The sequence below is a fragment of the Liolophura sinensis genome, chromosome 2 (genome assembly GCF_032854445.1).
Source record: "Liolophura sinensis isolate JHLJ2023 chromosome 2, CUHK_Ljap_v2, whole genome shotgun sequence".
NCBI classification, from domain to species: Eukaryota; Metazoa; Mollusca; class Polyplacophora; order Chitonida; family Chitonidae; genus Liolophura; species Liolophura sinensis.
The window spans coordinates 22,853,484-22,864,149 of NC_088296.1; the positions used below are offsets into that span (position 1 = coordinate 22,853,484).

The window sequence follows — 10,666 nt, forward strand, 5'->3', positions numbered from 1 at the left end:
ATAGGAAACAGTCGAAATTAGGCCAGATTGCTACTGCCTGTATAGGAGGAATTGTTTTTGCATGCAGCGGCCAACACAAACCACTATATGTGTTATGTATATATGATCTAAACAGTTGTGTACACTGAGGTTAGGGGACAAGAGAATCACTGACAACAACAGCAAAATTCCAAACACACAGTATTACATGCTGTCCTGATAACTGGCAATAGTCTACAATACATGAACCTCATGACATGTCTGGTTACAGGAGACTACGAAGCAGATTTAGGTTGTCATTCACCCGCAAAACAACCACGCCCCCGCGTGACGTCACCGGAAAGCGGTTCAATCTGCGTAAGACAAACATATGCAACAGCTGTTATCTTATGTTAGCACGAAGTGAGCATGTGAACTTTTTGCGGACAAAATAAACAAAATCAACATGGGAAAAAAGCAATATCATTCACACTGATTACAGTGACGGCAGCATTGAGCGGCGGGTGACGGCAAGTCACTGAACCGTGGCATATGTCAGCGCACCTGTCGTTCAGTGAAGTATTCTGATTGGTTGATTCGATGTTGGTTAATGGGTGCCTAGCCTTTGACAAATAATATATGACATACGCTACGGCTGTTGAAATCAAACATGTTTTATGGTCGGACATCAACTCCACCATCGAGATTTTAGACTTCCTGGCTGGGATTCAGTGATTTTACTGGGGATTTACATCCTTGTTTCCTTTTACAACTTCCGTTGTTGTTAATTTCCGTGCTCAAGATTGGGCGGTTGTGTGAATAACTCCGATAACGGAGCATCCCAAAGGATATATCGAAGATGGCGATGACTGAAATTCAGAAGAAGGATGCCATTCGTGGTATGTATTTATCGTTAATAACCTTTTCGCTGAGGCTAACGTGGATTGAAAGAGAAGAAAAGCTAAACGTTATTTTCATTTGAAAGTCATTGACGCAAGAAAGCATGAGTGATGTGTATAGTCTAGGTATAGAGTAGTGATATGCCAGTATTAACAAATCTCAAAGCTGGCAATATTTGTTTTCCGAATCGGCTATTTAACATTTTTGTTCACAAGTGTCATAGCACTTCAAGATTTTTCTTGACAAAGAATTGATGTAATCATTTTTTATCTCTTTGTGTATTGTGATTTATTTAATTTTCAGAACAAACTATCACCCACTTCGTTATCATTTTTCATTTTCGCAAATTAAGTTCTCCTCCAACACAGTCTAATTATGGCCTAATCTTATGGTGTCTTTATTTTTCCCACATTTTTATGTAAATGTTTAACAGTTTAACCATAAAATTCCACTTGTATGTACATATAACGTCTCTTATTTATCTGGATATATAAGAAACAAAACTTGCTAAACGTCCTCTATAGGCAATGGAGGACAGGATGTCTTGTGTATAGAGATTTTTTAAAAATGTATTTGAAAGGAATCAATTGTTTAGCATTATGACATTTTTATTCATACATACGGTTTACATGATAACAAGGATACCTCTCATTACATTCAAATCGTATTTTGCTGAATTACGGGGATTTTATGGTGAAGACAGCTTATTTTTTCCCCACGGCATCTTACAAGCGAATAGAAGGATTTGAGTACATGAATAAGTGAGAAAGGAATAACTAATGAATGTACGCTGACATCCTCCTTATTTTAGTGTGTTGTTTTGAACCTTAGTATTAGTACAGGAAATATTGATTTTATTTCAGGTCAATATCAGTTTAAACAGAATAAATGACATTAGAAAAAAAAGTCATACACTTTACCTATATGGCGACTGAAGGATAACACATATCTAAAGACCACTTTTTGTGGTATTTGGGTTTCAGCTTTAGTTATAAAGCTGAATTCTTACTCTTTAGGGGACCTCCGTATAGCTCGTATACATGCATACGTAATGACCCAGGAGCCTCTCACCAATGCGGCCGCTGTGAGTTCAAGTCCAGCTCATGCTGGCTTCCCATCCGGCCGTAAGTGGGAAGGTCTTTCAGCAACCTGCAGATAGCCGTGTGTTTTCCTCGGGCTTTGCCCGGTTTCATTACCATAATGCTGGCCACCGGGCTAAAAGTGAAATATTCTTGAGTACGGCGTAAAACACCAATCAAATAAATAAATAAATTCTACCCTTTAAGTGCAAATGTAATGTTAAGAGCGCAAATATACCAATAGTTTAATCAGGAAAAGCACACGCATTTCATTATGCGTGTAGGTCGGAAGATACCTAGGTGATACGTATACATGCATGCGTTACGAATATTATTTGTTGGTAAACATCAGTCTTTCAACATTATTTATCCATGTACTAAAATGCTTTACTTGCCCTTTCAGCATACGGCAACTTCTTCGCCGGATGTATTATGGTCATCGCTGCCACTTTTGACACGTGTTTTAACATATACGCTGTGGATTTGAAGAAGACATTTGGATACTCTCAAACGGAGCGTAAGTAACAGGACTTTGAAACATGTGCTAAATTTATCATCGAGAAATGGTAGTAATAGACCTAGGTGGTAAAATCACTTCTAATGCCTCGCACTTTGGCCTCCTAGCAATATAAGTGGAGCTTAGTGCAGTTTTTCACTTCTACTCCCGGGGTATCTTTTTGGTCTGAGGTAAACAAGGCTCATTTTGTTTTGGAATCAAGAAATTCCGTCAAGAGGAGGTAAATGGCAGCGATTTTCTCCCCAGTTCAACAGACACGTGAATTTCTTCAGCGTAAAGTACGTCTTTCATCGCGACACTAACTCTAACGGGACGAGGATTTATTATATGAAAATTCTTAGAATATTTATGTGTACCCTTGTAATTGAAAATAAAATAAATGTAAGTATCAATGAGGTGAAAAATTAATTTTGGATCGAAGTAATTGAGACCTGTTAATACCTAATAAAATTAATATCAGTCTATACTTGTCACGATGAAAACATCTAAACATAATACGATGAACCCAGCAGTATGATTTAGTATGAAATTTTTTTTCCTAGGTCAAAATAACTCGTTTCTTTGACCCCGATTCCAAAGGACGTGTTTTTTTCGTTCCCAGAATGAGAACTGTCGAATTGTTAGTATGATGGAAGGGAGACAAACCTTTACAGAATGTAAATTTTAATCAGTAACAAATTGTGTGCGTGTTATCTCCCCTGCTTCTGAACATGCGCGTTAAGTTACTGGTATGCTTATTTTGTCCACAAACACAAATGTTACACGTTGTTAGGCCTTATCAAATTTATCCACAAAATGAAATTTGGTGTCAGGATTGGATGAGGAATAGGTGAACAGATGGGTGGCTTCTCAGATTTCTCCGAATGGTGTAGACTTCGACTGTATTTATTTTCTTTAAAACATAGAATGTATAGCGTTGGATTTAGAACGGGGTACTAAAAACCTTTAACGGAGTTAAATATAATTTCAATTTCTCCTGAACTGCGAGTTTTCGGTTGTTATTCCACGTACCCATACATGGTACAGTAGTTATGAAATATCAGCGCTGTCCGATGCAATCTGTCCCACGTTATACCACAAGCTGTTACCTAGTGCAACAACAACCTATATTGGATGTACCGGGAATGTAGCAGAGGTCATGCTAGTGATTTTGCTTATTTATTATAAAGAAATAACATTGGATTTACACGACATTTACACACAAGACACAGATGGTAACATTTAATTGTCACCGTGTAGTTGACGTGATCGCGCACCACAATAACAGGAGCCTAACAACAATGCGATCTCTGTGAGTTCAAGTCCAGCTCATGCTGGCTTACTCTCAACACTTGTCGCTTGAAAAAACCATTTTAACCTGTATTGATGAAAACAGATCTACAGCTTGCAGTATGAAATTGTATTTATTACCTTTGAAAAGGATAATACTGTGTAAATCATGTGTTTGTGGTATATGAACAGAAAAAAAAACAAAAAAAAACAAAGCAAAACAAAACAAACACAAACGAAATAGACCATTATGCATCACCATAGTCTATCTCCACTATTGGCAAAATAAGTTTTGTCAACTACCTGGCGAGGGGAGAAGGTTTAGTCCGGGCATTCTGTCTTTCTCCATCTATTAACGTGAAGGGTGTTATACAAGTACCTATGTTATTAAATACCAAATGCATGAAATAAGCAAACAAATGTAAATGGTTGATGATTGGTTGAATTAAGAGACATACAAGTCAAAAAATTCTGCACAATGTGGCCAAACACAAATCAGATGAATAGACACATTAACTACGTGCCTTTTGTTCCCTTTATTCTTGCAGTGGAATTCGTGGCTGCCGCCGGTATGGTCGGTCTTTTCTTCGCTCTGCCCTGCCCTCTGTTGATGAAGCGATTTGGCTTCAACAAGACCATGGTAATCACATTCTTCATCGCTGAGATCGGAATGGTCGGGATGGGTATCTGTGCCTCCTACCCGGATGTCTTCTCCGATCAAATTATCTTATTCTCAATATTCCAGTTCATGGCATGTAAGTATACATGAGTAACCTGATATGACTTTGTATTATTGAAGATGGCCGAGAAAAGGTCTGCCAGCTATCTGAGGATGGTTGTGGGTTTCCTTCAGGCTCTGCCGGTTTCCTCCCACCATAATGTTGGCGGCCGTCGTTTAAGTGAAATATTCTTGAGTACGGCGTCAAAACACCAATCAAACAAATAAATCAAATAAGTAAATAAATAAATCTATGTAGAAGATGCACTTTGTATTAATCACATTTACTTGACAGTTATAAACAAACTAAGGCTTTTAGTTCTGGTGTTATGATCAATGATAATATTATTATTTGTTTTGTCCTGATTTGTAACAAACGTCAGTGTATATCTGCCGTTGATAGAAATAGTTTTGAGCGTGCAATAATAATAATATTATTTGTTTGGTTCTGATTTGTAGCCAACGGCAACGTCTACCTACTGCTAATAGCCATCGATCTGAGCGTGGCGTCGTTTCCGATACGTCACGCAGGTAAACTGATCGGCGTTCTCAACGCTTTCTGCAGCATTGGGAACATCGTTTACGTCGGTATCTACAGTACGTTTTTCGGCTCCACCGGCAACGTCGCCGGTCTGTTTTTCGCAGCTTCTGGAATGGTGGCGTTTTGTCTGATAGGCTACACGATTTTACAGAACGTCGCACCCGCAAGGAAAGTGATTGAGGAAGAAATCGAACCGCCGTCGACACCCGAAGAGAACCACAATCAACGTTACGGCTATAGCAACTCGGAGAAAGCCGCCCTGATTCGCAAGGACTTCCACGAAAGTTTCGAGCTTATCGAGAAGAAATCTGACACGGGATTCCGCGCAAACGACGTCTACGAGCCTCCAGGTTCTGTTCTAACTCTCCCTCTCCTAGCTACGACCTGCCTGTTTCACTTGATCGCTTGGCCATCCGCAATCTCTGAGACCGTTGGCTACCTTTACATGAACAATATCTCCTCTATGCTGGAGTCACTAGGCATCGAAGGCAGTCGAGATCCCTTCATCATCGCTCTTACCCTCTCTAGCTCCATCGTCCGTATCGCTATCGGCGCCGTCTTTGACGTTGTCAGGGGCTACAACAGAAGAGTTGCACTGCTCATTTCCTCCTCCGCCCTCTACGTCCTCTCTATCGTCGTCATCTTCTTCGACATGAATAGCTACGCCGCTGTCATGACCGGCACTATCATTTCAGGTCTCGGCTTAGGCGTTATCATCACCATATCCCTCGCTTTCCTCACGAGCATGTTTGGCAAACAAAACAACATCCTTGTCCAGGGTTGCTTTCTCACTCTAACGTGCTTCGTGCAGCTCGGCATGCACCTCATCGTCGGACATTTCTATGACGTGGCGGGCGACCACGCCGCTGCAATGGCGGACAGCTCAATCCCAGAATGCTTCAATAACTTCTGCTTCCTCTGGAGCCTCCTTCTGATGTTGATGGTATCCTCGCTGTCGATAGGTTTTTATTCCGTGCTGTATATTATCAAAGACAAAATGCATCTGTACAGATAAATATGAGCCGAATTTGTATATTGAACTGATGTTACTTTCTTAAACATAAAAATATGTCGTCGTAAAATAATTGTACCTGTAGCATGCTGGCAGCTGTCTAGCACGTATGTTACAGCGTATTCAACGTGTAAATATCTGTAAATAAATGTTGTTTATTGAAGTCTACATACTGTCGACTGTTTTACGGATGCGTTTTAAATTTAGGGATCATCTAACCGTGTTTTAACATTGCTTGGCGCAAAATCTAAACGTTAAAGGAGCCATTAGAATGGTTCAATTACTTAACGGTATGTGGCAAGTTCTTGCGGATGGTCGTGTGTTTCCCGCGGGCTCTGCCGGGTTTCTTCCCACCATAAAGCTGGCCGCCGTCGTATAATTTGAAATATTCTTGAGTATAGTGTAAATCACAAATTAAATTAATTGATCCCTTAATAAAACAGCAACGGTGTAGATAGATACATTCCGAAAAGGGTTAAATGTTTAACATTAATCACATTAAACCCCATCCTTACTACAAATATAAAAAGGCCGGAATTATTGTAACACTTTCCGTGAAAGTATGTCATTGAAGTACGATAAATCTGTGAAAAACTCTACACTAACACATTTCAACTGTGTGACTGAAACTATGCTGCGAATATCGGCAGCGCATTTTGTGACGATTAAACTCGTCACTAAAAGTGAAAAAAAAATCTTTTGTCTCTGCAACTGTGCTGCGATCTTCAGCGTAATTCGCGGGGTATCAGGTTCGTTCCTAAGAGCGAAAATTCAAGTCTTCCTCTCCGGTCATACTTGGAAAGGTCTGACTTGCGGATGTTCGTGGGTTTCCCACGGGCTCTGCCCGGATTCCTCCCACCACGATGCTGGCCGCCGTTGTGTTAGTGAATTATTCTTGAGTACGGCGTAAAACACCAATCCAATATATTAATAAGCCATCGTTTTAATAGCCTGAGCCAACGAGTGCCCATATATCTTACATAGCATTCACACTAATTAAAAAAAAAAACATAAATCAAGTGAGCATGTGGTGGAATGCTTGATTTTAAAATGACGTGGCAATAAAAGTTCGTTGAAACCTTGGAGGTATAATCAATGCAATTTACCCATCTTTATATTATCGTGGATTCAAAGAATGAAATAATAACCGGTTTGTTTCTGAAACGTTGTTTGAAGTGACATAACGTTTATGTAAATTGCTTACGGTGAAATTTCTACTGATTTACGCGTAGCGACTCAGCAGTTTTGACAACAGAACAAATGAGTCAGGAGTGCGAGGTAATTTATTTATCCTGTTTTCTTAATTGAAATAAGCCTGTTTTTTCTTTAATGTAATTCAACGGCACGTAAATGTAGATAATACATCTGATGTGCACAACCAAGCTTTTGATGAGAAACCATGTCAAAAAATCCGTACAACAAAAGAGTAACAGATTCCTGGGCATTACTTACATTTTTTAAACATCGACTTCAAACGTGAGAAAGAGGATAAGAATATCTGCTTTATGTATAAGGTGGACGACAATACGGGGAAATTGTTCGGTGTTCCGTCACTGAACTGTAAGTTCTCTCGTGCCATCACAGCAGTATAAGGTAGTAGTGTGATTTCAGACAATATGTAACATAGTAATGCTGATGCACGCGAATCAGATTCACACACTTCATGAATACTGATTTCTCTCGGACAAAGAACACGTGCAAGCTATAATTCCACTGTCGTATAAGTCTCTGATGACCGCTGTTTATCATCCGTTGAAAACCTGATGTCACAAGTCTTGTGCACTCACACACTTGTGACATCAAACCTTCTGGACCGTAAAACTTGCCTTTAGGTGTAGTATTCCTATGCACTGTTTTTTGTTGTTTTTTTAACTTTCCTACCACTTGTGCGAGACAAGTTTATGCTAATAATATTATGCAGGCATGGAGAGATGTATATTTTACCCTTAGAAGTTTTGGGGTGCCATTTTAATTTAATTAGTTGTTAACTGAAGATGGTTTAATGCTCTTCAATGATGATAGGCGTGTGATTCGTTAATCGTTAAAACGTTAATCAATCATCGGTCTTCCTACCGTGGTCGACAGCGAAGAAAAAACGGTCGAGTTAGAAAATAGAAATATGTAAGGAATAAAATTACCGGATTGACAGATTTCACCTTAACGGGTCACAGCGCGGATACAACACAAGGGAAGTCTTCAAAAAGCCTAACCATTAATTTGCAAAATATTTAATTGAACGTTTTACACAAGTTAAGAACTGTGCTAGAAAGGTCTCTCCTTAATTAATTTGTTTACAAAAAAAATATCGTAATATACATTGCTCACAATGTTTTATATCATTCGCGAGAAAGTAAAATTGTAAATATTTGACCTACTTAATTATTTGTTTGTTTCGGGTGTATTTCTTCGTTTTGGTCGTGGCCTACTGATTAGCGTGCTAACGCATCGCAGTGATGCATGCGCCTCTCACAAATGCGATCACAGTGAGTTCCGATCTCATGCTGGCTACCACTCCGGCCATACGTGAGAACGCAACATGCGGATGGTTTCTCTCGGGGCTGTGCCCGGTTTCCTCTCACCTGAACTCCGCCCACCGCTATATAAGTTAAATATTCTTGAGAACGACGTAAAACATAAATAAAGTAAATAAATAAATGTTTTCGATCGATGTCGAGTGTTGCGCTTAATTACTCGGGGTGCCCATTTTGGTTTTGGCTAGTATAAGGGTTTTGACGCCTTGATCGACAACTCTCGAGCGCCTGGTTTGCATATTGTAGCGTTGAAAACCAGTTGTAGGCAAGGCTGCACCTCATTAGCTCATGTGACTTGCCAGATGTCGGTGGTTTTCTCTGGGCAGTCAGGTATCTTCAAGCCAAAAAACTGATCGCCATTGTATCGGCAAAGAAAAGTACTGAGTATTAAACAAAAATCAGTCAGCACTTTCTATCATTTCAAGTCGTCTGGCACCCAGTCCCCTCGTTAAGTGAGTGACAGACTTATGTTGAAAGATAATATCTTGTTACACGAAGAGAACAGGATGTAAAAGGTTGTCCAACAGACTGACAGACTGACCAGGTAATAGAGCTGATTAGTTGCAAGTAAAAACAACGACGGCAGCACCGAAGTTTGCTTCCCATTCCAAATCATACGTTTTGTCTCTGACTATACATGGTAAAACATTTTGCGTCCACAAGACATTCAATGTATTTTAAGAAGATCTGCTTTACTCACCAGATGTCTTAAGATTTTGCAGAAGTCATGTGCATAGATAAATACCTTTTTCTGCCACAACAAAACATCATCAAAAATCCTGGTCAGCTTCTTAACAGGATGTAGTTTTACTGAAAAAATACTGACTCACAATCTGTGTTCGTTTGATGAGGTAATCTTACATATATGTACAAACATTAAAGATCATTAAATGGAAATAATCTGCTTTGAACAGCATTATGCATTTAGCAAACAGAAAGCAGAAAAAATATCTTAACACAATACCATTTAGTAACTGCCCACAACACACAGTGTTCAGGTTTGCACGATTATCATATCCACGTATTCAACAGAAAAAGTTTTATATAACTTTCCAGTTACAAATGGCTGCCTTTTTAGGGCTGCACCTTCACACGGGTGTATGGGTTGAGTCAGTGACATAATAAGGCTTGCTTAGACTAGTACCATAACGTATGTAACAAATACTCTTTCTCGTTCACTGCAACGTATCCTTATTACATAGACAAAAAAGGGGAATCTAATAATAATAATAATGACAATAATATATTCATTAAATCAGAACTATTGTCACCATAATTGGGTTGATAATTGACAATTACAATACATTAAATAGGGGCCGTTGATATTTTACCGTTTTCAGTACCAGCATCAACGCATGCGTACTCTATACGTATTGCAAAGCAAGGTCTGTACGGTGGATTTGCCACTAGCTTAACTGACAATATATAGGCGTAGTATTTTTTTTATTTTGCCAAGGCTGTGTATTTAAGCAAGAAAAGATATACAATGCTATCTACAAGCTGCATTTATAATGTGTGAGTGCAGAAAATGTAAAGCTTTGATGCGTATACATATGAAATATATTTGTTGTGACCACTTGGTGACTGTGAATATTTATATAGGGTGTTAACAACTGTAATGGTTTATTTGTATTACATATCGGTGGGGCATAAACAATATGAATCATTACCCAGTCAAAGTGTAACATAATATTACCAATTCGTTATAATCGTCACCGCTTTGTTTTATCCATAGACACCGAAGTATTTGCACGTACCTTTTCCTTTATTTCGCTTGAAGAGGCTGTACCGAATATGTTCCGCCGCCGAAATCAATCAGTGCGAATTCAATCAAATTTTTGCTTGTATTTTGGGATAGCCCAAATAATTATCAGCCACGTCTGTTCAAATTTTATCGTTTAAAAAATAAATAATTCAATTCGGTTAATAACTGTTTTTTTTTTACAAATTTTAGAATGATTTTAACACAATAAATGAATACCTGGGCTGAGCAATCATTATTTTGAGCTATCCATGGTAAACGGACAAAAGTTGATTTGAGTTGATGTTTTGTCAAAAATCTACGGTATATGCTCTATAATTGCATGTACAGATAAAATAAAGAAGATACATACTTATAATTTCTCAGCACCTACACGAAT

The 10,666-nt window shown here is 38.8% G+C and overlaps 1 protein-coding gene across 1 annotated transcript; it reads left to right on the top strand.

Annotated features, from left to right (window-relative positions):
- Window positions 1-776: 776 nt before the first annotated feature.
- LOC135463196 (uncharacterized) lies at window positions 777-6,000 on the top strand. Its single transcript, XM_064740511.1, has 4 exons — window positions 777-857; window positions 2,341-2,454; window positions 4,272-4,478; window positions 4,901-6,000. The coding sequence occupies exons 1-4, from the start codon at window positions 818-820 to the stop codon at window positions 5,995-5,997; spliced, it is 1,458 nt and encodes a 485-aa protein (XP_064596581.1). The 5' UTR covers window positions 777-817; the 3' UTR covers window positions 5,998-6,000.
- The last annotated feature ends 4,666 nt before the right edge of the window (window positions 6,001-10,666 follow it).